At 49.0% G+C, this 26,868-nt stretch overlaps 1 protein-coding gene across 1 annotated transcript; it reads right to left on the bottom strand.

Moving 5' to 3' along the window:
* Window positions 1-1,827: 1,827 nt before the first annotated feature.
* wnt3 (wingless-type MMTV integration site family, member 3) lies at window positions 1,828-22,430 on the bottom strand. Its single transcript, XM_036552688.1, has 4 exons — window positions 22,347-22,430; window positions 7,384-7,625; window positions 4,076-4,341; window positions 1,828-2,377 (listed from the first exon to the last, which is right to left on the bottom strand). Exons 1-4 carry the CDS (start codon window positions 22,424-22,426, stop codon window positions 1,898-1,900), a joined length of 1,068 nt encoding a protein of 355 aa, XP_036408581.1. The 5' UTR covers window positions 22,427-22,430; the 3' UTR covers window positions 1,828-1,897.
* Between the last annotated feature and the right edge of the window lie 4,438 nt (window positions 22,431-26,868).

Below are 26,868 nucleotides of genomic sequence, written 5' to 3'. Positions count from 1 at the left end.
GAAAGACAAAAAAAAAAAAAACAAAACAAAAAAAAAAAACAGCAAAACAAATAGGAGGATCTGCCAAGGGGGCCTTTAAATAGGTGATGCAGGCACAGGGCTACGCCATAGCATAAAAGCCTACTCTATGCTCGTATTCCTGGTGTTAAATATAATTAATAGGAAGCGTGCAGGGCTGTCGGAACATGTCGTTTTGGAAGCCTCGCTCGTGTGTCCCACAGCGCTGACGCCAGTCCCTCCCTCCCTCCCTCCCTCTCTCTCGGTCTGCTTCTGAAGCTGGCGTCGGTCACCGCTTGCGCGCGCTGGCCCAAATAGCTTTCCCTGCCTTTTTAAACGGCCGGAGACGGGGTGCACGGAGGCCTCCCTTTGTTCCAGCGCTACCTGTGCCGGTGGAATATAGAATGATCAGAATTTCTACGTGCTTGTGGCAGCAGGATCCGCGGCGGAGCTGTCAGACCGATAGTCCTGATACTGCTGTTTGCATCCATGTCTTCATAGTTATACCCCAAGGCGGATTTCCACTCCCGCTTACCGGTTCCCTTTTATTACTTCTAAGAGGAGCGCATAAATGAGGGTGAATTCACTGCAGAGTGAGAAACGTTATGATATGCAGCTTAATTGGGTTAAGAAAATAAGGAAGCACTAAGACTCCAGATTATTATCATTAATGTTATTATTATTATATTATAAGTGCAAGTTCCACTGGGGTGCAGAATTTGTGTTATATCTGTTCCACTGAGGCGTAGAGGACCGTATAAACAAGATGAGTGAGGGCTCTTGATGTTCTGGGTTCGTTTGCTTTCTCCCTCTTACAAACTCTTGTATATGCAGACGAGTGGCGGTTAGTTGTGAGAGACCTGTTTGCCGTGAGAGCACGTTCGCTCCTGTGTGACTTCAGCCATGCATACCTCCTGCTCCAGCCCACGGCTGACGTTTCAGAAACGCGGCGCTATAAAATCGTGCTGTAGCTTATCGTTGCAGGCGTCCAGGTCGACGGCAGCAGTTCAGTCCGAGGTACGGGATCGGGAAAGAGGCGGGATTTTACGCGATCTTGTTGGCTCAGTAGTCAAAAGAGTGTATGCCGGTCTCCGCGGCGTCAGAGGGCTGGGCTTCAGGGTGTTTCTCCACTCACCCTGTGGTAGAATGCAGGGCCGCGCTGTGTTCAGTAGTTTCAACGGCAGATTCCCGCACCGCGGTTGTGTTCGTTCGCCTGGTGTGGAATTGCCAGGCCGTTCAGCAGCTCATTAAATGTCTTCACGGGTTGGAAAGCGAGGCCGGGGGGGGGGGGGGGCGCGCGTCACAGAATTCGGTCTTTTCTGCGTTGGTGAGAAAAGAAGAGCTCCCGCATGGTGTGGTTTTTCAAACAGGTCGAGAAGCATTCAGTCCCGCAGCCTCCTATGGTGAGAATGAGATTTAAACAATGAAGAGGATCTCAAATAAATCTCATTGCTACAGGTGGAGTAACACAGGGGAGAGGGAAGCAGCTCGCTCCAAGGGGCCTGGGCCCTCTTTTATGCCTGGCAGGACTGGGGAGCCGCAGTACAGGTGTGCCTTTTCTGTGTGTGTGTGTGTGCGTGTGTATGTGTATGTGTGCCTTTTCTGTGTGTGTGTGTGCGTGTGTGTGTGTATGTGTGCCTTTTCTGTGTGTGTGTGTGTGTGTGTGTGTGTCTTTGTGTGTGTGTCTTTGTGTGTGCGTGTGTGTGTGTATGTGTGCCTTTTCTGTGTGTGTGTGTGTGTGTGTGTGTGTGTGTGTCTTTGTGTGTGCGTGTGTGTGAGTGAGTGTGTGTGTGTGTGTGTGCGTGTGTGTGTGTGTGTGTGTGTGTGTGAGTGAGTGTGTTTCTGTATGAGTTGAAGGTCTTTGCGAGTGGGCGCTGGGGTTGCCGTCCGTCCGCCCGGCTCACTTGCAGGTGTGCACGTCGTAGACGCGCACGCACTCCTGGCAGCTGACGTAGCAGCACCAGTGGAAGATGCAGTGGCACTTCTCCTTGCGCTTCTCAGTCCGCGTGTTGTGGCCCCGGCCGCAGCAGAGCAGGTCGCAGCCCTCGATGCCGTGCGACGACACGTTGCAGGTGCGGTCCCGCGTGCCGAAGGAGCCCGTCTCCGGGTTGGGCTCGCAGAAGTTGGGCGAGCTCTCGTAGTAGACCAGGTCGCGCTCGGTCGGGTGCTTGAAGAAGGCGTACTTGGCGCGCAGCGTCTCCACCCAGCCCCGGGACTCCCGGTGCTTCTCCACCACCATCTCCGAGGCGCTGTCGTACTTGTCCTTCAGGAAGTCGCCCAACGTGCGGAAGTCCGGCTGCGCCCACCAGCAGGTCTTCACTTCGCAGCTGCCCGACAGGCCGTGGCACTTGCATCGCAGGTGCATGTGGTCCAGGATGGTCTGTGGGGGGGGGGAGAAAGACTAGGTCACAACAGGACTCTGGCAACAATTATTTTATATGTTATATTATATGCGTATCACACATGCATGCATGACTGTGTTAGTCATTAGTGCTGAATACAGTCAGCCATGCACAGACTGTAAACCTCTAAACCTGTGACACTTGAATAATATAAACCCCTAATATGTGGTAGTATACAGTATATTCACAGGAAGTGTGTACAGTTTAGCATACCGAGCAGGTACAGACGGGTCATTTCGATTAGATACAAGCTGCATAATTGTTTAGCCTTTTTTTAAACTCAGTCCTTTGAGGCTAATTTGCCTGTATTACCTCATCAAGTTAATAATGCATCTGCCAGCTGTAAGCACCATTCAACGCAGGTGTTGCCTTTTTTCTTTTAATTCTGCGGAACATGAATGAGAGGGAAGTTTGCGAGGATGAATCAGGACCGTGTGACCGTGGAGGGTATCAGATCTACTGCCCGAATTCAGTTTGGGTCGGGGTTTCGACCCCCCGGGCCACAGGTGTTTCGCGGCTGCCTAGTCGCAGAGGCAGGTCCTTGCAGTTCGCCGCTAATCTGCGGTGAAGTCCCCGAGCCTTCCAGCGTGCTACTGGCACCGCACGCCTTTTTGTTTTTGATTTGCTTTCTGTAATTCCCGGGCTATTTTTAGCTGCAGAATTCCCCAGGTGCGTGCGGAAAAGCAGGTGTTTGTGGCACCTTGGGCGATGGGGGGGGAGCTGACGTCGTGTCCTGGGCATCTCCTCGGGGCCCCCTCGGGAACAGTAAGCCCTGACGTCCCGGCGGGGATGAGGATCAGTCTGTGAGGAGAGAGGGGCTGCTCCTGTGGTCTGCTCTGATCAAAGACCAGCATTGCTGCCTCACTGTCTCTCCAATTGCCCCACAGCTCTGGGAGTTCCATCCACGTAAGGCACGAGATTACCTTCCTTTTTTCCCGTCTACCACTCTCCCCCTATTGATTTTTTTTTCCTTTTTTGACTGGAGGATACTGCGTTTCATGGAAGGAGACCTCATAATTGAACAATACCATTGTCATCTCACTGCTACAGGCTCTACAGGGTGAAAGAGCCAAAATTATGCAGCTAAATCATTTTGTGTAAAAAGCTGTCTGTTGAATGTTACGGAGTGCCTAAAGAGGTATCATGCATGTTATGAAACTGGAATATGGACCACAACTTCTCTTGAAGTCGCACGGTTCAATGTAGCGAGACCATTCATCTCACTCACGTTAAAGATCAGGCATTGGATACCTTGATACTCTTCATGGTTTGAGTAAGGAAAGATGTAATTGTTACGTGTTCAACACTATCAAATTTGTGATGTCCTAACCATATCTTAGGTTTGAAACTAATGCTAGTCCTTAGGACATTTGTATGTCCAGCTTGCCTGTCAGATTTAGGTCAGCAGCTGCCCTGGGTGAGAGATCAGGGGTAGAAATGATCGTACAGTTTTTTCTGCTAGAGGGAAGACTTCTCGGGGTTATTACGCATTGATACCTTTATTCTATGTTAGGGTGACAGCATCTAGCTGCTTCAATGTTGCGTCAACATTTAGAGAATGTTTTATATGTGTGAAAACTCAAGGCCTCAGGGGACCGGAGTGGCAAAGTCGTTTGGAGAAGCGTACTGTCGGAGGTCTGTCTTCTTAACACTGTCGCGACGTGAAGCACCCGTACCGTGCGGCCGGCCTCGTTGTTGTGCCGGTTCATGGCGGAGCGGGCGTCGGGGCGATTCTCCCGGGCGTCGGCGAACTCGCGGGACACCAGCACCCCGAACTCGGCGTCCTCGCTGCAGCCGCCCCACTTCCAGCCCTCGCCGGGGGGGCCCTTGTGGTGGGAGTCACAGCCGCACATGGTGGAGGTGCCCTCAGCGCACGAGCGCGTCACGGCGAACGCCACCCCGGCCGAGGCGATGGCGTGCACGAAGGCCGACTCCCGCGTTGCTGAAGAGAAAAGTGGGCAGTCAGTCACATAGATCTTCCCCATCAGTGAAATGCAACCCATTTACTTACATACACAAGCTGTATTAGTAGCCAAGGTAACTTCAGAGCCATTCATACATTTATCATTTTTCTTGGATTAACTACTAGTAACTTCTTGAAAATCAAGTAGAGTGTTACCAAACATTCAGGTTTTAGTAATACAGATTTAAAATGGCATTAAATGTTGCATAATAATTCTCATCGCCTGTGAAAGGACTTGTTTCCTTAAGTTGTCAGTGTGGCATCAGCTGACCTGTCATGTGACTAGCCTGAGCTGAATATATTGGAGTACTCTTGATGAATGGTTCGGCATCAGCATACCACCCCGAACTTGAACACACACACATTTTTCTTGGCCTCGTGTCGATGCTGTGGCTCGCCAAATAACATCCCAAGATTCCGGGGGGACGTGCGTCGTGCCACTCGGTAAACAGGAAGGGGAGAACCCGAATACCTGTGAGAGTTTCCTCCTGCTACGGCTCTGGAATTTGCCGGTGCATGCTTCCAAGTTCATTGTGCTCTGTACTTTGGCAGTGGCAGCGCATTGCAGATTGTCTTACCCCATGCAAGCCCTAAAACATCCTCGTATTAGCCTGACAGAAGCCAGGTTCCCTGTTTCAGGAGAGCAGGATTACTTTCCAGAACCGGGAGTAGACGAGCGCTGTGGGAGAAGGTGGCCCTTTCAGCCCAGCCCCAAATTAAGAGAGGTGAGGTGGGATTGTGGCGGAGGGGGTCTCTCCACTCGCCCTCCAGCGGGGATTGGGAAACGGTAAGTGTGCGCGATCGGGAAACAAAAGGGGTCTGGTTTCATAATAAGCTGTTGCGTTCAGAGGGGGTGTAACTCCATCTCTCAGCACATGTCTCCCGAAACCCAACCCCGCGGAGTTACCTTGCTCGGTTTCACCACCGGCCCTCGGGCGAGCTCGCAGAAAAAGGAGGAGGGGAAAAAAAAACATTCCTCAAACACTTTCTCGCCGTCCCGGAGGGGAGGCAGGCGCGCATTAGGGATGACATGAGATCTTTGAAATCTCGGCGAAGAGACAGGGGCCATTGTGACAGGTCTGCAGCTGAGGCGGCGCAGGTGGAGCCGTCTTGTCATGAGGTCATCGGGAGCAGAGACCGATCTCGAGTCGCTGCGCGCTTTTGATCTGCCTCTCCTGAGTGTTTTTCGTAAGTTTGACTTTTGGCCCCGGTAAACGTGGCCTGCAATCCGTTTTTCTTTTAATGCTAATGGAACAACAAACATGCTGCTGATACTCTGGGTTAGAAGTTTCCGGGATAATGTTGCCTATAGCTTACACGCCCAGGTGCTGCATTCCTTCAAAATGGCTGTGCTTAGCGCGTCTACTGAGATTTACAGTGTCACGCCTGGTGCTGTTTCCTCATGATGGTCTCAGTATTTATCAATAAGCAAAACTCACAGTGACTGTCATATCTTTGTTTCGGGCACAACCCTTACATAGGGCGGCCTTGCGAAGCATTGGTCAACACGCTTGCATTCGAGAAGAATTTTCTAGTAAACTTGTGAGCGCAAGTTTACCTTGTGGCACGGGGGGGGAGGACAGAGCGCTGGGCAGCGAGTGGCCCTGGCTGTGGGGGTGAGCGAGAGCCTGGGCCAGCCCTGGCAAGAGCCGGTGAGGGCCGGCGAGGCCCTTTCCAGTGCAGCCTGTGTGCTGCGGGCCCCGCAGAGGACTGGCTGTCAGCCGAGGGCAGCGCTGCTCCCGCTACCTGCTGGGCCCCTGAATCCGCCTTTGTTCCCCTTGTGTCACACTGTATTACCCACACAAAGAGCCCAGCCACGCACGCTGCGGCAACCCAGCTCTGCCCGGAGCTGGCATTCCCTGACACACCCCCGCCCCCCCCTCCTCCCCCCCCCAACCACCACCAACACCAGCACCACCATCACCGCCCCACTTCCAGCAACCTCCATCACAGTACCCCCCCCCCCCCCCCTTACACCACCCCTCCCCTCTCTCTCCTTCAGCCTCGTTCCAGCGTGATGGGGAAGGTGGGGAGATTCCCTTTCAGCCCGTTTTCATGGCAGAGGCGAAAGGGCGTGTGAATGGGGCGTCCGTGGGAGCCGGGCTGTGTGAGGCGCAGAGAGATGGCTCGCGCTGGCCCTCGCGCACAGTAGGGGTTGAGCTGAGCCCCCCAGACCTTTTCTTATGCTCATAATCTCATTTGGCCTCCCTTCTCCCTTTTTTTTTCAATTTTGTTTTCGGAACAACAGCGGTTCACACTGCCCGTTTCTGCCTTGCTCTCTCCTGACACTGGGGCTAATGAATTTCCTATCAGGGGGTTTCACTCAGAGAAAAATCAGCTCTATACCATAGAAGGTCTAAAGGAGTGACTGAGCATATTAATTCAACCTCCACTGATTCAGTCGCTCTGTCTGATAAAATTTCAAATATCCTAACCAGAAACACACAGCATTCACTGTATGCTGGCCAGTGACATGGAAACAGAAACAGCAGTCTCCCCTAGCAAACCTTCCCAGAGCGCTCTTTGTGAGGTACTCCAAAATGTCGCCGCTGAGACATTGCATCCGCACCATTACTGTTAAGCATGGAAGATAATGGAACTACTTGCTGAAAGGTGCATGACAGGTCATTTTGATCTATTTAAAATGTTACACTTCTACTGTTGGAAACGCAATACCGAATGAAAAGTTGGCTATACAAGAAGCTGTGTCTGGGAAGGAGCAGAGAGAGAGGTGAGTCATCAGTCTGCCGCTACGCTAGTGTTCACCCTCTACAATTACTAAGGCAGACAAAGGAGCATGCTAATGCGCCTGTTTCTGGTAAGCAGAATCAGTCTTTGCGTGATTTTTAAGATTACTGTTAAAGGATTCACCTGTACTATGAAGAGCCTGGCAGTGTTTAGGGCAAACTCATTTCATGTCTTGGTGCTGTAGGTTAAGCGCGTATGAATCACAGTCCAAGCTGTTACACACACTGTTTGATTGGGTCGTGGGGTTCGAACAACAGGGGCTGTGTGCCTCACCCTTGTCCAGCACGGGCCCGAAGATGGCCAGGTTGTCCTCGATGGTGGTGCAGTTCCAGCGCCGGCCGCGGAACTGGTGCTGGCACTCCTGGATGCCCAGCTTGACGCCCTCAGCCACGCTGGGCATGATCTCGATGTAGTTGCGGCAGAAGCGCAGCTGCTTGGGCACCAGGCCGGGGATGGAGCCGCACAGGATGGGCTGGGAGCCCAGCGAGGAGTACTGCTGCCCCAGGGCCAGGGACCTGCAGGCAGGGACGACAAGACACCGCGCAACAGGATGAACAGGAGGCCTGTCTCCTCATCCTTCAGTCTTTTACCAGATAATCATATCCATCGCTGGCAGTTATACACATTGTGGTCTGCAACATGTTGACACAGCGTTTACCAGAGCAGTTTAGTTGCATAGACAGTGCTTGTACCCAGTCCTTGAGGATCAGATTCTAATTCTGCAATAACTATAAGAGAAGCCACATGCTACACCATGCCACATCAGAATGACCACATGTCACAGGGTTCCCCGACCCCGAAAATAAGTTCCCCGACCTTGTGTTACAAACGCTGTTTTTTCTGCTTTGTTTTAACAGTACACCATAGTACATTAAAAGTATCATCACTCCCTTCCTGCTTCTATTCTTCATCGAGCCAGCAATGGTGTAGTCCTGCAGCCCTCTCCAGCTTTGCCACCATGACATCCCACTGACGTATTGATCGGTAACCGTGGTCAGGAACAATGAGGCGGCCCGCTCCGCGCCAAACTTGACTGAGTGAAAGAAAAGCCATCTCTAGACCTTTCATCCGGAGGGAGCGAATGGCTCCACTCGTCTCCCGACCCGCGTAAAGACAATGAGTCCGCTTTGCGTCGCTGTGAGCCCCTCGAGCGGAACGGCGTGTGACAATCGGCGGAGAGATGAAGTGCTATTTTCGACCCGCTTTTTCTGACGTCTCCCTGCTCGATCGGGTTTTCAGCCGTGCCGGGGTATCAGTTGCGGTGCATGGATCAAAACCCCTATTCTTCCCCCAGCAGCCAACATCCGCCAAACAGGGATTAATCATCAAATTGATACCGTCCAAATCTGCGGCGGTTGCCAAAAAGCATTATAATTTCATTGGGGTAATTAATTTTAATGGGCTTCTTTTCTCCTTTGCTGATGAAATATAGAGACGTTTGCCACGTCTGTGTTTTAACATGTTTACATGCCCCGGAAAAAAGCACACCGCCTTCCAGTAGCTATTGCTTTTGCAATGGAATATGTGTGTATTTTTTACTGTCTGACTGATTTTGTTGGCACATAACTTGCTTTTTTGTAAACACGTACCTCATTTCAGTAGTTTTTCTCCTTAGTATAATCACTTTGCACCACATTAAGCTCTTTTAAACCCTGTGCCCTTCAGTGCTGCATAGGAACAGATCAGATTACATTGTGGGGTTACTCCCTTTGTGGGTCAATATCATAAAAGGTTTCACTATTCCTATTGTGATTCAGTGAGCAACATATTGTTGTTTGACATCCAAAGATATGTTAACAGCTTGATGATTAAATTTGTTGGAATGCAGTGTCTAATTTCATAATCTTATGTGTGTGGTTAATCTTATGTGTGTATTCATGCATACAGATGTCTGACCATTTGCATTGAATCAGATTCTGACATGTCTTTGCTTGGATAGCCTTACAGTGCTTTGGGTCTGTGGGCCACCTTACAAAAACACGGTGGGACCGGTGACCTCATCAGCAGGATCGGTGTGACGAGGCACCGTGAGGCATGCAGTCTGGTTTCCACTGTAGGCCAGGAGAGAGGAGCGGCCCAAGTAATGGTGACACATCAGGGCCGGCGTGATTACAGCTGCTCGCGGTGACATCAGCACCCGCGGGGCGCAACCTGATCACAGTGCCGGCTCCTCTGGCAGGCGACTGCAACGCCCCTGCACCCAATGCACCCCCCCCCCCCCCCCCTTGTCCCCAGCCACTCCACTCACCCACCCCCAACGCATAACACAGCAGCAAGAGTGGGAGAGGAAAAACATCCCCCAAGAAACTTTCAGAATAACTTCTCGAGATCTGCTCTCTCTTTTCCCCCCCTCCTCTCCCCTCCCCTCCCCTCCCCTCCCCCTTTCAGCTCTGCCTTTTTTTGATCTCCCGCCGAACGCGGAGATGAACATTGTTAGCGGGGCTCCTGGGTCGAAGGGATTCCTCCCTCTCGGGAAGGGGGGAGAGAGTTCACCGGGGCATGGCATCTTTGTGACGGCATAGCTAGCCCCCCCCCCCCCCCCCCCAACTCCCCCCCCACCCTGACCGGCTTTGATAACGAGGAAATTAATCAGCCGGCGGGGGCGCTGCGTGTCTCATCTCTAATTGTCTGAGATCCGACATGTCGGCGAGGCGGCGGGCGGAAGGCCTGTGCCGCCTTTGAGATGTTCCCTCTCATGTCTTCCCCTGTGCGCCGCGTGGATTCGGAACATGACTGCGGCTGACAGGTGGAGCTCCTGTGTGGGATGCTAATGGAACGAGTCTCGCCTGTCTTGTGTCGGCGAGAGTCTCTCAAAGGCAGGCGGGGGATGGGGGGGGGGCGAAAAAAGTTTTAAGCCGCCAGGGATTTATTCTTTTCATTATGCTGGCCCCCGCAAAAAAAGACACTTTTTTCCTCTTCCCTGTTCCCTTTTAATTACATAATGAACCTGCGCGGAGAGCTCAGTGAGCTCTGCGACCTCGTACTGTGCTGGCTGATGATCGCTGCTACGCCTTGCCCCACCGGTGACCCTGTGACGAGTGACCTGCATGTAAAATGCATGGGTGTGGGACAGACGCCGGCTTAAAACTTCTCACAAAGTTTCTCTTTGATTATTTCACTGGTGCAGTGCTGTGCTTCTCATTCCTGCAAGTGTTGTGTATTGCATGTACTGATCTCTGAAAATCAAATAACATGCGAGGTGTACAAACACCTCGGAAAAATAACAGGACAAAATAACGTAGCCTGTATCTTCATGTCCTCTGTATAAATGGTATCGTTTTTTGACCCTCCATATGGGTCTTCTTTAGGTAGGTACAGAAAATACAAAAAAAAATCTTTAAAGTCTGTGGTGTACAAAAACATTTGAATATATTTTTTCTGTAGTACGCGTCCCTGTTTTTACCCGACACCCTGTAGAATGTAGAATTCTTCCGTAAGCATTCCCACCAGTTCTGGTCCAGCGAAGACACTTTCCATAATCTTGCTAATTAGTTGTGTTTCAATACTTCAGTGAATAGACAGGGATGAATTTCCTTTCCCCACCACTGACTAAGTGACTAAACAGTGTAATTACGCAGTCTGAGAGCCGTGCTCTCTGCATGCCACAAACACGCATTAATCTCTCAGTCGCATTGGTGAAGCGGGTAGGTGTCAAACGCGAGACCCGCCGCACGGTAGCCCTCTGACGCAGTGACAGCCAATCAGACGGGGCGTTGGCTGCTCAGTTCCCCGGCCGTGCAGCGGTGCGCACCGATGCTCGCACGCACGCCGCCGCACCTGACGGGGCAGCTGACACGTTAGGCGTATGACTAAGTCAATTACGAAACCACACAGACTCTTGTTTGTATTACATGTCACGGCCGTGTTTGTCTTTGCCGACGTTTTACGGGGGTTTGTTTGTGTGAGGCCCGCTCCGCCTCGTGCCGAACTGCCGGCCTGGATGATAGCGTTGTCTGTCATCTGCGGTCTTGAAATGCCGGCCCTTGAGCCGAAGGGTAGCAAGCGGGCTTCCTTTGGTTTTGAGTGAGACGTGCCACCAACGTGTCACGAGGGAGCGTGAACGTGAATGCGTATTGCTGGATTCGTGAAACCGAAAAACCGCGGTGGGGCGATGGGGCTGTGCAGGCCCTGGGTGGCACCTTGGCAAGGGGCGGGGTAGATTGGGGCAGGACCGGTGGGGGAGGGGAAGCGTTCCCCCCGGCGTCGCGCCACCCTGCTCGCTCTGACGTAAGTAAACCGGCGGCTGCAAGCCGTAGACGTGCACAGGGGACACGTCCGAGTGACGCGCGCTCCGTCAACAAAACGCCCGATGGAAACGTTGGGCTCATTCACGGCAGTTCCATTCCAGGTGCAGTCCTCTTCCGTATCTTTCATCCATTGAAACGCCAGGCTAAGATGTAGAGATTATCATAACTGCTCTAATAGCCCAGAAAATTGGCTGGTATATGAAACACGATGTTCTTGTTTAGCACAGCAACGGCGAAGCAAGCAGAGATAGACTATGTCACTAAATCCTGGTGCAATTTTGTGTGCTGAAGACATGCTGTGCAATGTGGGTTGGGAACCAGAAATCTACCACTGTGGTGAGATGCTGTAAGAGAATAGAAGCTGTCGGTTTCCCCTGGAGAGAAATAGCTCTTTGGAAGTTCTCGTGCGAGCCACGCCGACGGTTGGGAGAGCAGTTCATGTTAATGTCGAAATAATTAATCCTCTCCTGTTTCACTTGATCTGTCCAAACCAACACTTAGTTCTCTGGATGTTGTAACGTCAAGGAGAACATTGAGAGCATAACATGTTGGTTAGGTTGCAACAGTGTGCATCTTGAAAAAATATCCCAGCAAGGAGAAGACCTCAGGCAGACGATGCGGCGTTGGAACTGAGGATGATTTCCACCCTGAAGTACACCAGGGAGAGGCTTTGTTCCAGTTTGCACTGTGCAGATGTTACTTGCGGCGCACTGTGCGATTTTTGGGGTCTGGCCGCCTGCGTCTTGGCTTTCCTCCCTCTCTCCTCTCGCTACTTTCCTGACGCAGGTATCCCGCTGCACTGCGTCCCGCCTCCTTGTTCTGGCCCGACCAGCCAGAGAGGGAGCGCCCCGATTTAAATGTGCCGGTTTCTTGGAGTGGAGTTCTTGCTATTTTGATCCTTTGTGTTTATTTTCACGATGTACGCCTTACAAACTTGTCCTATACCGTGTTTGACTTTGCTTTGTTTTCTGACTCCGATTGTGGATTGTGTCTCGGCTTTGGCTGTATTCGGTTAACAGCAGAACTCTCTCCCTCCTGAGAGATCCTTGAATGCTCTGGTGGCCAATACATGAGTAATGCGGTCACCAAAACATCAAAACAGCTCAGTGTTAATTTCCAATGTCATTTATGCCAAGCAAGTCTCTCATTATGTGGTTTGTCAGTCTGTGTTTGACAGGGAACTTTGCAGCCAACTCTCTCAAGCACTGATGATGTTTCGTCCCAAAAAGTGCCACCATCACTGTCCCTTTGTGATAGGATAAGTCTGCAGACCCTCACTTTAAACTCAAAGTTAAGTAGTTACACTGTCAAATGTTCATGTAAACCTGAATGTCACTCTGCTCTTCTCCTTCTTCTGATGTTTGCAGTCTCAGACATAAAGAACCCATATATTTGGTAGTTCTGCCACTTGATGGGACCCTGCAAGACTTTCTTGAGTTGAGCACTTGTGCTTGTGTCAGGCAGATAGAAGCAATATGGAGGGGAAAGACCATATCACAGATATCACAGGAACTATGAGAGCTGAAAGTTTGCTTTCTCTCAAAGTCAGGGAATTACCAAAGCAATACTTCAGGATTTGATTGGTGTTGTGTAAAAAATACTAGAGAAAGTACACAAAATTGTGCTGGATTTTGCACTGTATGGAACATTGTGTGCTATTCACAATGACATAATTGAGCCCCTTGCTCACAATTAACATTAAATAGTCAACTCTCCAGAAGTTCATGATAACAGGAAGTATACAGAACACCGTGTCACATGACATAATAAAAAATGTTTTGATCTGAGAGTTATGTTTAAAGGGGGTTCCAAAAATTCTCAGCTTTTAAACTTACCACCTCTGACCTCAGCACCTTACCAGACAGGCAATATTACAGGTAAATGTCTGCCTGCCACGTCTTTCGTATCTATATGCTGTATAGCGCCCTGCGGAAGTGAACTGAGTTTTGACTCTATACAGCTGGCATGGCATTAGGGTGTGCTTCCCTATTGCCATTGTTGACCCGAGTTCTTAACATTGTGTAATTGGATGTACTGTATTTATAATCTTATTTAGGATGATTTCACTCTACTGCCTCCAACTGTTCCTCCCATGCAACACCCCAAATTTCTAGTACACCATGTCATCTGTTGCCCTTGACACATGTCGTAGTGCCTGTTCCTTTTGATTAACCTCTATGCAAAGTCTGACATAGATACTGATACAAGCTTAACACACACACACACATACACACACACACACTCTCTCCTATGATCCCACCCTGACTAGCCCAAGCGGCGGGTCCCTCCTCCCTATCCACACAGGTGTGTGAATCTGTTGCCGTCTGTCTCCCATATACCTGGGAGAGAGAGAGATAGAGAGAGAGAGGAGCTGAGAGGGATTAGAGCGGAGGAGCGACCTGTCAGAATCCATTCCTCTTGCCGTTGCTCCCCAGGCACTGTTTAAAGCTTCACAGAGAGTAGGGTGATGGGGGTGGGTGGGGGTGCGAACAGGGCGGCTGTGTTGCTACATGTAGGCCCATTACCTCTCCCGGCATGCCACTCAGGCAGCGTGCACGGGACGCGGCTTTACCGCCCAGCACGGGCAGTGGTGCTTTCCCATCATGCAACGTGCGCCGGGGTGACAGGCCTATGGGAAGCAACGTGTGCTAAAATTGGTAACGAGGACTTCTCAATATGCCTGTACTCGTATAGGATCTGTTTGCCGTAGTGCTTATTTGGTGATTATGTAGATTTTTTAAATAAAGCAGCGTGTAAGGCATAGAACTTGCACAGTAGACCCCAAAATTGAAATATTGGAGTGGATAATTGCATAACTGTGCGTCAAATGTAAAAGTACAAGTTGTAATTGAGTCATTATACATCAATCTTTGCTGCTTCAGAAGATAAACCATCTTACTCGCGTTCAACAAAATTCAACAAAATCACCACTTATGTCACATAAGATGCAGTGCTGTTAAAAATGTATATTACAAACTAAGCCCCCACAAAATTAAGATTTCTGTTCTGTCCTATTTTGTCCTATTCTATTCTTTTTTATTCAGGACTTGTTAGGCCTGGCCAAATGTGACATCATCATATACACAGCTTGTTATGATGCATACTGGCATGTACTTCTTGTGTGCACGCTGTTGGACAGAGTCGTGGCAAAGGACTAGGCTGCAATGCATTTTGTACCAAAAACCGACGTAGTTTGATAGGTGGCCACAAAGCCACCGCAGTTTTTTTGCGACCACTGTTTTCATCCACCCACTTGCATGCTTCACGACTGCATCCAAAATGCAACACTGCCAATTTTTAATCTGAAAACACGTCAACAGAGAGCCTGGAACCTTAAAAAAAAACACCAAAAAAACAAAGAGGACGGTGAAAGTCTGCAGCATGACCCCCCTCACCCCCCACCTCCCAAGACAGGACATCTCCCTGGTGAACCTGGAATGCACTGTCCCGGCCGTTGTTGTTCTGTTTTGTTTTTAGTTCGAAGAGCCGTGAGCTGCAGTCCAATAGCTCCAGGGCGATCAGATAAGTGACAGGGCTCCTGAAAAATGTTCAGACCTGCCCCCCCCCCCCCTCACCCCACTGATGGAGGGCCCCCTCCAGTGCAAACAGGGACCTGAGGTAGGGACTATTGAGCTGGCCTGGTAGAAGCCCATCAGGGAGCAGAGCTTTGTGTGCCAGGCACGAGCTCAGGTCTTGTGCTGTTGAAGACCAAAGTGTGCTGGGGAAAACTCTAACATTCAACAGCAAAACCTGAAAGAATCACTGAAGGAGTTTCCCTCTCACGGTGGACAAGTTAAGGTGTTGGACAGCCATAGGACAATCAGGATGACCTGTATGCCTTCATGGCGACACCGTAAACTCGTCACGTTACATTGTTCAGTTTGTTTCACGTTCCTTTTACAGGGTGACGTTCTATGAAAGAAATTACCATATTGTAACAGCTGTGTTTCTTTTTCCTTGTGGCAATTGAATTGCAGAAATGCAATGCCACTGCCTTCTTGTCACCCCCAGCTTCCCACCGCAGCCACCCCGAGGGTCCCAGACACTGACAGCAGATGACATAATACAGGGCGATTCAGTGATGAGCACAGCCACACAGTCCAGCTCCCTCTCACCTGCTTTCACTGTGCGTGGATGGCCTGGGAGATAACCCGAATGAGGTCACTGACCTCCCCACACCGCTTTGCGGTCAAAGACACAGGTGTTACTGGGCTTCTAGGTCACCAGCTCCCTGTCTGTCTGGACGAATGGACTTGCGTGTCCACTTCAGAATGGATTTGTCGCAAGATGTCCCTGATTGGTTGCCCTCTAATTGCAGTGACAGGTTCAAAATGGCTCCCTCTGATGGATCAAGATGAAGGTAATGTTTCTTTACGGATGATTAGATCAGTTGGAGTGTCCATCTGAAGGACATCTGTGTGTGTGATTGTGTGTGTGTGTGTGTTTGCTTCTGTGTGGCATACCCTAACCCTAACCCTAAAGTTATCCAGCTTTCTTTAAAAAGTTGTCTTGCAGGCTGGAAGTTTTCTTTGCAGAAGAAAACCCATGCCCATCAGACATATGTTATAAGGGACAACTACAAAGGACTTTGATCCAGATGTCTGGGGTAGTTTAGTGTAGGAAGAGAGGAGGTCCATTAGAGGTTGGTACATGAATCTTCTTACTTATCATCACATTAATCTATTATTAATCATATCTTCTGTTATTATTAATCAATCTTCATATTAATCATTAAACACCTGTCAAAACTTTTGGTGACTCTAATATTTTGATACCCCCCTCTAATGTTTTGGTCACAGCCTGTAAACTTTTATATGTATGATGTGACTGTTCTTTAGCAGATTTCTACATTATTTGTATTCGGCAGAGATAATCTGAAAGGGGCTGTGCATTGTTGAGCTCAGCATGGTCTTTGGGATGTGAATGGAAACGTCAGGGAAATGTCTCTCAGCTCATTTGGGACAGGTTGGTTTTGAACAGATCAACTAGCCAGTCAGCAGTTAGCCATCAGCTACCCAACCAATCTGTTGTGGCCTTGAAGGAAGGTACTTTACTGCTAAAGATTTATCATGAATCCACCTGCGCACACTGTCGCATTGATCCAGAATATCTGAATAGCATTATGTATTTTGTTGAGGTGGTGCACCCAGGTTTCCTGCCGATTTTCCTTTCGATTGTGATGGAAACCCCACAGGTCTGCATTGCCTGCACTGCTGAAGAGCCTGTTTCCTTTGCAATCCACACCAACACCCAAAAAGCTCCTTCAATAACTATATGTATGTACGTTTAATTTCTTATAGACCATCCACAGGTTTTGCCGTGAGAATAAAGTAACATGGCTGTGTAAGAGCAGGAACAGGTAATACATTTTTTTCAGGTCAGAGTATGGCTGAAATCTTTGGGGTGGATTGAATTGCACAATTCACCACTTTGTTCAGCAGCTAGGAGCTTATTATGTTCAATATCATCCAATACGATGATATTCCTGTTGGGTTTCTGCCGTAGTGTTTGTCTGTTCAGATAGCATGGAAAGCATTTACTGAAGGCATTTCTAGGTAAGACTCCTGCCATGCTGAGATAACCACAACCTGCAGAGAAGGGCAACACCTTTCCAATGTAGGTATATGTGTGTGGGAAAGCACCACACTCCAGAAAAGTCACTAGTCCCTCCGGTCCTGAGAATACTGCGGAACTGCACAGAAAGAGAATTAGAAATTCCATTCCATAATGACCTCGCTCCAGTGCTCAAACTCCCACATATCCTCTTTGAGGTTTCGTTTCCCTTGTGGCCTCAAATGTGCTGCTCACACATAACGGATAATGAGAGGAAGCCGCAAGGAGGAATACAACTTTAACTACACACCATGTGAATTAATTTTAGGCTGCCTTTCAGATCCGTTAACCATTTCAGCACAGGTTCATCAAGCGAGTTTCAAATACAGGTTGAAATAAACGCAAGGGAGAGAGAATCACCTCAAGTAGATTTGTGTGCTACTTGCTAACGGTTTTCCAGTTTCCATTGGTGGGATTAGACCTCTCTTGGAGGCTCAGGGTTTCAGAGGAAAGAAGGACGCTAAGAACGATCAACGACCAGCGTAAAGCCTGAACCTCTTTTGTCTGAGGACTTCAAAACGTTATCTAATCTCCCCGTGTTGTCCTGCTCTTCCACCGTGTTGGATTAAACCATGAGTGTGGAGGCTCCTCAGACCTGAGCTGGGCCCTCTTTGCTTGTTGGCTCTCCCCTTTTTTTCCCCCTCTTTGCTCCGTCTGAAGTGTTTAAGAAGAATCCCCAACATCCTTGATCCGTTCGCACAGAAGTGCAAACAGCGGCTTGTCCGGCGACGAGAATCATTAAAACCATCCGATCTGGAGTAGGGGGCAGGCACCGGGGGAGGGGGGATCGGGGGATAATGGCATTCCTGAGTCCTGGAGATGAGATCCGTGTCATTATTCAGGCTCCCGGGGCTGGCCGGACCGGGGCCGGGTCCCCACTGCTCCCCCGGGCGTGATCCGATTCACTTTACAGCGTTCACAATGGGGAGGAAAGGCCCGTCAAAATTGAATGGACCCTGACGCACACACTCTTCTCACGCATGGCAGCCAATGCCCTCCCTCCTCCCTGTCACCGCTGCCCCACTCTAATTAAATTCTCCTGGCCCAGGGCAGCTCAAGGTCACAGGGACCTATCGGAAAGATGCCCCAATCGACACACAGCCGCTGAGGAGTGGTGAGCTTATTCACACGTCCTAACTCCTCAGCCTCTGCTCATTAAGGCCCTATGCGCCCACAACAGCACACAGAGATTTCACCTTCTATTCTATCTTTATATTCCCTGAATCATGGGGAGTATATAGGGAGGGTAGGAGTGAGAGAGATACACAAACACACACACACACACACACACACACACATGCACAAACAGATAGATAATCTTATTGTACTGGATAATGCCACTGGGACAGGCTTCAACTGTACATTTGTGAAGATACTGTAAAGATGGAAGAGATCCTTTCCTGATTTAAGACCAAATATCAGCAGTGGTTCTGTCTATTGTCTATTTTTATCAAAACACAAGCAGTATCTCCTTGTCCAGCCATTAAAAGGGACCGGTTTGAATAAGGTCTACTTCTGCAGTTGCTGCCTCCTCACCTCTCGTCGGGCTAACTAATTGTTTTCCTCTCTGACCTGGCTCAGGAACTTTTGAGGAGAAGATTAAGACTGCATAGTACACTTTGCTTAAAGGATCCCCAATTTCAGTTTCCAGAATGTTCAGTCAGATATCCTTTGAATCCAGCAGTCAGGTAGAGCACTGTGCTTTATTGTGGGCACAAGCAGCTCACTGCATTTCAGCTGTGTCATCCCTCTACACCATCTTGCAGCGCCGCCTCTTCTGCCCCCGCGGTACCTGACTGCAGTTGAGCTGATTTGGAAGTGGTTCGCAAGTGGCTTTGCCTGTGAGACAGTGGGATCAGAAGAGGTTTCACAGCACGGTGCTGTGAGGAGCCCACAGACCGCTGCTGTTCCATGCCCTGTGTTTGTGGTGACACTGAAAGACTGCCCGATTGCTGCTCAGTGTCAACCGCCTCAATTTGCTCCCTCTCTCGCACTGAACAATCCCATGCCTTACAAACAGGTTGCTGTCAACTGTGCATGTCAGCGAAGCTCCCCAATAAATAAAAGTGTCAAGTGCGAGGGGAAAAAATGCTTAAAAACGACTGATACATAGGTATGCAGTTATGGCTGTAAGGACCAGGTTAGGACTGGGAGAAGGAACAACATAAGGGCTTTTCCATAATTTTATCATTGTATAAGAATGGTATACGAATATGTCTGGGCATTCAGATATTATTAATTAATAAGACATAGTTGAAGATGATATATATATGCACTGAAATATTTGAATTGGATCACAAGTTGGACCTGCTGAGGAAAGAGTTACTGGCTTTCAGTGGAAGCAGCAGTGTGGAATCACCCCATACGGTTGTGTCTTTGGCATTGCTAATTTCCTGTGAATAATTCATGATTAATAAATGTGTTTATGGATTTAGCTTTTCCTCAGCGATCATCAGATTGATTGGACGAGGCAGTGTCACAGGGTTGGGGGACGTCCCCTTATTCAGCCCGATTTCACAATCCTTGAAACCGTTCTTGTCCCTCTCCAGACGGGAAGACTCAGTGGAGTACTTACTAGCAGTGGTAGGGGGTTCTGGACAGTGTGTGTGGGGCTAGCAAAATTCGATTGGCTGCCAGCTGTAACCCAGCTCCAGCGTCACTTGGAAGCCTATCCACAGACAAGGAGCCGGAGCTACCATGTGGAGAACCGTGTTCTCACCCTGTGTAACAAGCTTCCAGTGGGTAAAAAGTTTTTTTCCCTTCTTTTTTTTATTAAGCTAGGCTGACGTAATGTGAAAGGCGTACAACAACAGGGCTTTATTCAGACCGCCACGCACAGGCAGGTGAGAAGGAGAAACACCCCATCCCTGCCAGCCGTGCCAGGTACAGAGAAGATCCCCCCTGGCCACGCCTTCTGTGCTCACGCTCACCTGGAAGACGCAAGGTCGCCACAGAGACCTGCCGGAGTTTCGGCCAACTGTGATCCATTCCCCTCAGCCAGGTGGTGACGATGTCATCGGTGGCATTATCGGACCAGCGCATTCGCTCACAGATCTTCTTCTATCACCCTTAGCTGCCATTCTGAGCACTTTAACAGCTGATCCTCTCAAGACACCCTTCCTCCTGCCAGCCCAGTACCTGTGGGGAGGTCTTTCCTCACTCACCCCTCCAGTCATTCAAAATTATACAGTCTCCTGTTTTCAAAATCCCTTTCTCGTTGTTACAACGACTTCTTACATTCTCTTCATCACTTGCTTGAGAATTTACGAATACCCCCCGACCACCACCACTACCACACTCACACAAATACACTCTCTCTCTCTCTCTCTCTCTCTCTCTCTTTCTCTCTCTCACACACACATACACACACACACACACAAACAGCTCAGGGAGGTGCTTCTATTTGTGGCTGGGATCCTTAATCGTCTACCTGACACGCTCCTGCTTCTGTCTCCTGGGAGTTCTACCTGTCACGCCGGGAGCTGGCAACGATAGCTGGCATCTCTCACACGGCGACGTGAACCCGCACCTGAAGTTTCGGCACCCGACTTTTTCTTTATCGTTACTTTAACTGCGAATTCATTGCCTATTTACCTATTGAGGGAAGATGCTTATTGAAAAGAAGGATTTGGGGGGGGGGGGGGTTCAGTGGGTGCTCGGTGACAGTCACGCCCGTGTCACGAGAGATCCCCTCTCTAGGGCAGGTCGGGGCGATCCAGACAGAACATACTGTGCTCTTTGTCAGCTGTGTCTGGTGGCACTGTGCACCCGTCCTGCCATTGACACTTCAGCCCTGTGGCCTGTGTTGTTTGGCAGCTCCAACGCTGTAAATGAAACCAGAACAGGCTGGGAGTTTGGACGGAAGGGGACCGCATGCGAGCTATGTCACCGTCTCGCCAAGGAGCAACAAGCCAGATCTGTATATCCTTTTGTCACCCGTAATTAACACAAGGGCTGGTTCATGACTCCTTGCGTTCAGTTTCTAGACTGCGGTACTAACGAGCTCTGGGTTGAGAGCCAGAGAAAGCCAGCGGAGGGAAAATGCTGTGTCCTGCAAGCTGGGGAAAGGGGTCCGAACTGCCTACGCGGACGCATACGAATGCAGTGATTGGCAAAATGAGACCGATCCTTGGCTGTGTCAGTCTGAGAAAACATACTCGCACGGTAGCCGGTAACCATCTGTAAGAGCCCTAACTGAGATACTAGAAACCTTTGGAACTTTCCAGTCAACGCTTGCATCCTTTTGTAACTATCTAAATTGAATCTAGTCCATAAGAAAAACTGACAATAATTTAACACACAAAACACAAAGATCTGACCGAAAACTGCGTGCATAGAATGGCAAAATAATGAAGCATTACCAGCGTGTCTAACTGCCACATTTTAAAGGTGCCATACTTTGTTGCTTATTTTGACAGAGGGGTTAACTTGAGCGTGGAAGTGTGGTACAAAAGCGTTCTAGAACGTTCAAAAAGGCGGTACGGGAAAAAACCGGTATATTCCGTGCTAATGCCCCCCGCACCCTGAAATCAAGTCGACAATGAAGGGGGAGACGCAGTCGCATCCAGGGGGTGCCTCAGCCCCGAGAACAAAATATGGACGCACAACTGCACCGCAGCCTGCAGAGAGAGAGAGACGTTGGCTTTTAAAATGGGGGAAGTATACAACATCTCACCAGCCTCGAAAAAACAAGCTCCTGATTTCAGCCAGATTGGTGCTGCTTAATGAAAGAAATAAATCAACGGGACGCTCCGAAGAGCCTCAGGTTGAACGTGAACGGCACCAGGGCTGGAAAAAATGCAAACGGCAAAGCCTCAGGTTTTCAGCTTTTAGTTTTTTCGTGGGCTCTGCAGTCATTTTCTTCGCAAGGCAAAGATACACACAATGTCTTGAGACCAGTGGGGGATAATCGTACTAATTCCTCAATTAACACTCCGCAGTCGGGACAAGGCTATGAGCTTTCTGAGGGGTGTACCAGCAGACAATGCCCCAGATCAGGCTACCTCTGGACTCATATCTTCCCTGTCTGTTCCAAAATCATAAATGTGCATCAGCTAAGTCAAAGACATCCAAAAACACTTCCATTAAAAAAAGGGAAATCTGCTTGGTTTACACCACAATTTTTCTAAAACAAGATAGATGAGCCCAAAGAGGTCTGGGAAAATAGCAGGGAGGCTTTTCTGTGACTTAAGAGATCTATTGAGGTTAGGGTTCCTTGGACGGTTCAAGAGAACTTTCTTTTCCACACAGTGAACTTCACAGTTTACAGCATTTCGCCCTCTTCAAATGATAAACAAATATAAAATAATCCCACAGCTGTTTTGCTTTTTTGTTTTTATGCTGATACTATAATTGCACAGCTAAGAGTCTACTTACCACCAGATGGGATAGCCTCCAAGGACCCTTGAACTGGACAACCATAAGCACATCATATATCCAAACAGGTACAAATCCATGAGGTATGTCTTGTATTGACAGATACGTAAAATGATCAGGTATATTCAATTTCCAGTGAGACCCAAAAAAAAAGAAATTCCAAAAAATGAAAACAGAAAAAGAAAAAGTTGATTGGGGGATGGAGGGGGGAAATATCAAGGATAAAACTTTGTCTCTTCTTTCTCCTCTCCTTCTTCTCCTTGTTTGAGGCGGGACAGAAAAATAGATGTGTGTCTGTCTCCCGGCAGTCAGGAGTGTGAGTGTCTCTGACACACACACGCACACACTCTCGCACTCTTTCTCTCTCTCTCTCACACACACGCGCGCTCCTGCCTGTCCTCTCCCTCCCTCCCTCTCTGTGAGCTTCTTCCCTAAGGTAGCTCCTTCTTTTCTGTCACCCCCCCCCCCCCCCCCCCCCCCCAACACACACACACACACACACACACACACACCCATCCCGGATGGCACATTGAGAGGGCTGATATTAAAGAAAAAAAAGAAGAGGAACAACGTTTAGAGATGTCAGCCGCCGAGCCAATCACAGAGGATGGCCTAGGGTTATGAAAAAAAAATTATTATTCGTTCCCTGCTGTCAATCACAAACCACCCCCTGGTAATGTGGAAAAGAAAGAGAGAATGGGAGGGAGGGAGAGAGGGAGAGAGAGAGGGGGAGAGCTTATTTGTCTCTTTATGATATTTCCAGTCATGAGGGGGTTAGATAATGTGATTTTTAGGTCTGCCTCTCGGTGGAACACTGTGGGGGGGGGGAGGGGTAGAGCGTAAGGCGGACCCGGCACTGACTCCATTTTTTTTGATGTGCCCTATCTAATTGATCTGTGGATATTGGGGATGTACTTCCCCCATTCCTGGCTGAACTCTGCTCCCCCCCCCACATGCGCACACACACACACACACACACACACACACAGGCAGGGCAGTTAGGATGGGGCGTTTGGGGTTTGAGGGGGGTTGGGGGTTGTCTATCCCATTGCAACAGCAAGACACAAAAGCAACAATAAAGCCATAAAAAGGCCGATGGACAGGCTCGGCAGCCGGTGTGGCACATCCAGGCAGCCCGTAGGCAACACATTTTCCGCTGTAAATACTGACGTCCCTCAGGGAAGCCGATGGGCAGGGAGGCAGAGAGGGAAGGGCGGGGAATGGGGGGCGGAGCTAAAAAACCTCAACTGAGAGTGGTATGGGTGGGTATCTCGAAAGCACCTGTCTGATCCACCTCCGCAAATCTCATACCCAGGACACACATCTGACCTTTTCCTGGCGGTGGGTCAGACAGTACAAAGCCACACGCAGAACTCAAGGGGTCGACATGAGTTTAAAACACTTTGCTGTGTTACAGGTGAGTTGGACTTTATCCTGAAATCTGTATTTCCGTCAGCACTGCAAGTCGCCCTGGAGACGTGTGGCTACTAAACAAGTGTATAATAATATGTTTGTTTTATGACGTGAGGCGATAAAAAGACTGCAGATGGTGCTTTGGGGTGTGAGGAATCCTCCAAAATCAGTTCTCCAGCATTAGAAACACGTGCAAAGAGATGTGCTGTTCGTTCCATGAGTCGTAAGGGTCACTCCTGACTAGTTGGCAGCTTCCATTTCCTGTGGCCACTGGGGTTGGCGAACATTCTCACTAGCCCTCTACCTGTTTTCCCACACCTGCTATCATATCAAAATGCAACTCTCCCCCCACTGAACCGCCAGCGAGTCACGCATGCGAAGGCATTTGTCCACATAATTCGAATAGTTGCATGCAAAGCAGAATTCCAGGAGAATCCGCTAATTGTGTCCGCAGTAAAAGTGTCACCATCTGTCACCATTCGCTGGGGAGCGGTTGGGGCTGCCCCTGCGCGTTTTATAGCCAAGCATCTGGAGGGGGAAAGGGGGGGATTTGCCTAGTGTGCATGGGGGGTTGAATTTGGGAGGCAGGGGCTGAGTAGGTGGGGGTTACAGGGTGTGGGTCCACCCTCTACTGATCCTACATAGCAGTAAGGCTTTATTGATCTGCTTGTACTCAAAATATTCCAACTGGAAACAATGATTGTTTTGTGATTGGTATGAGAGGGTGATCCAATACAAATTAAGCCAAATAAAACTGGAATCAAAAATGCACAGATACCATTACTGAGATTTACCATGTAAATTCCACAGTTATGTGTGTATTTCCTGTAAGTTGAGTTCATGTGGTAACAGGCCCACATTCGGACTTGCAAAGCCCTAGGTTTGCTCTCGATGGTTATGATACACTCTGACCTATTATGCTGGCCAGATTTTCTGCCGCCACACCGTAGTTTTGGTTCATTGACAACCAGAGCTGGGTCAGTGTGAAAAAAGGAAAGCCTAGTCTGACCCAGGGGTCCCGAAGGCTTGCTTCCCTGCCTGTGAACAGTACTCATCCGTCCAGGGCTCTGACATCCTGGAGCCTGGACCAGGCCACTTTAAACTGGACTTTTGCGCCACTCTCAGCAACCTAGAGTCAACAGTGTTTCAACAAATAAGGTAAGTATGTATCTTACATTGTCAGTTCCTCAATGGCATATTATTCTCAGGTGATGCAGTGTCCTTTGTGAGAGGAGATGGATGTGGTCTGGTTTGGAGTGGGTGACAGGAGAGCAGATATTTGAAGGCATTGGGCTGTCAAGAATGTTGTAGTGCATTTTTGTATAACAGTGTTGCAGTACACCCGGTGCATTGTAGTAACAGGGAGTACACGTGTAAGGCACTTTTTTCACAAGAGGGATCACAGACAATGTCAAAATCAGCTACTCTTGTCAGCTTTGCACAAGACTAAGTCTTACCACTGACCAGAGATCAGGTCAGCTCACTTTTTTTTTTTCTCAAAAAGATGTTGAGGTGCCTAATACATGTGTAGCAGAGGTCATGTTACACCACAAAGCTCTAAATAGTGTGTGGTGTCAGATGAAATGTGGTTAACTTTTTCCCTTGTCCTCTCCCTCACATTTCACTGAGATGTCCTGGCTTGTGTTCCACACCACCTTGCTACCTTAGGCATCATCTGCATTTCCTCCTTCCCTCCACAACTTTTTTCCTCACAGGTGAGTCTAGGAAAGTTGATGCCATTTTGAAGTTGATTCGCTGTTTTGAACAACCTTTCTGGAAAGGCAATCAGTGCTGTTCCCAGTCAAATAATGAACACTGTTCATTTAACATAATAACTAGTTAGAAGCTGACATTTATTTTAAGCTGCAAGAGTAGACTAGCATTTGAAAATAAAATCCGGGGCAAGCGTTTGGCTGGACATCATAAGGACCACACAGTCTGACGCAGTTCATTTACAAATGGTCTGTACAGCACGTCCACCGGCGTGCTGTCCTTTGCAATCAGAGGACATTCGTCGGTACCCTTTAAAGCGCGCGACGTCTCCAAACCAGCGCTGTGGGAGACATCAGCCGTCGAGGGGCCTCATCCGAAGCGTTCATGACAAGGCGGGTCTGTTTCCCATCAGAGGTGCTGTCGCGCGCGTTGGCCCGCCACTCCAGTGTGTGCCGAGATCAGGCGGATTGGACTCAACACATTTTTAAGGAGGGTGACAGATCGCTCATCACGCAGGGGGAAGAATGCGCGGGGGAAATTAACGACGGGGGGGGGGGGGGGGTTTGATTTACGAGCGGAGGAAGGATCTGTCTGCAGCCCGCTGCCTGTGGCCCGCCGCCCATGCCGCGGCAACGCCGGGGCTTGGCAGGTGGCCTCACCTGGCCACCGTTCATGTGCACTTGCGTACTGGTGACTCACAGCTGCGCTTGACATTTCTGCGCTCTTAGGGTCGCATTTTGAGAATATTATGTGATAATTAGGATCCAAGATGTACTGTTTATCCACCTGGGTGACGGCTGGAGCAGTTCAGTGGTGAGGATTTTAACTGCATTGTCCTGGAGCACTGCCCTGTGGTCAAGTTTAATGTCCTAACCCCAAGTTCCTTTCCAAAATATTAAACATAATACTAAATATAATACATTAATCATCATATAAATGTGTTGTATCACATTATTTTGCATACAACGTACTGTTCAGACACAGAAGACATTCTCTGCATAGTTTTACTCTGCACATGTCTGTGCATCAGGTTTTCTGGAGGTGAACAGCAGAGGAGGAAAAAACGAGCTAAATTTTTACGCACGCACTAAATTTTTGAAGCTTGTTATTCAGATCCAATATCGAGACATGATGTGATTAATGAAGCTAAAGTTTTTATTGCAGTTTATATGACAGGGAATACACACACACACACACACACACACACACACACACACACACATATACACACACATTTAATTTTTTAACACTCCCATATCTGCTTGCTAACCATGTATTGTTGAATATTCACTGATGAGATTCATTTCCCACTGAGAATTATCTTTGATATTCTCTGTAACAGTTGTAAATCTGAAATAAAGGAAATTTGGCCATTTCTAATTTTCTATATTAAAAA

The sequence above is a fragment of the Megalops cyprinoides genome, chromosome 19 (genome assembly GCF_013368585.1).
Source record: "Megalops cyprinoides isolate fMegCyp1 chromosome 19, fMegCyp1.pri, whole genome shotgun sequence".
Taxonomy (NCBI): Eukaryota; Metazoa; Chordata; class Actinopteri; order Elopiformes; family Megalopidae; genus Megalops; species Megalops cyprinoides.
This window is presented reverse-complemented; position numbering and strand designations above follow the sequence as displayed.

What these genes read in the sequence shown, in the direction of transcription:
- wnt3 (XM_036552688.1), bottom strand. Translation starts at nt 22,426, where the DNA reads ATGGATTTGTACCTGTTTGGATATATGATGTGCTTATGGTTGTCCAGT. An exon ending in CGGGCCCGTGCTGGACAAGG is followed by an intron (nt 4,342 to 7,383) that starts GTGAGGCACACA and finishes TTTTCTCTTCAG; the next exon opens with CAACGCGGGAGTCGGCCTTC. An exon ending in ACAACGAGGCCGGCCGCACG is followed by an intron (nt 2,378 to 4,075) that starts GTACGGGTGCTT and finishes CCCCCCCCACAG; the next exon opens with ACCATCCTGGACCACATGCA.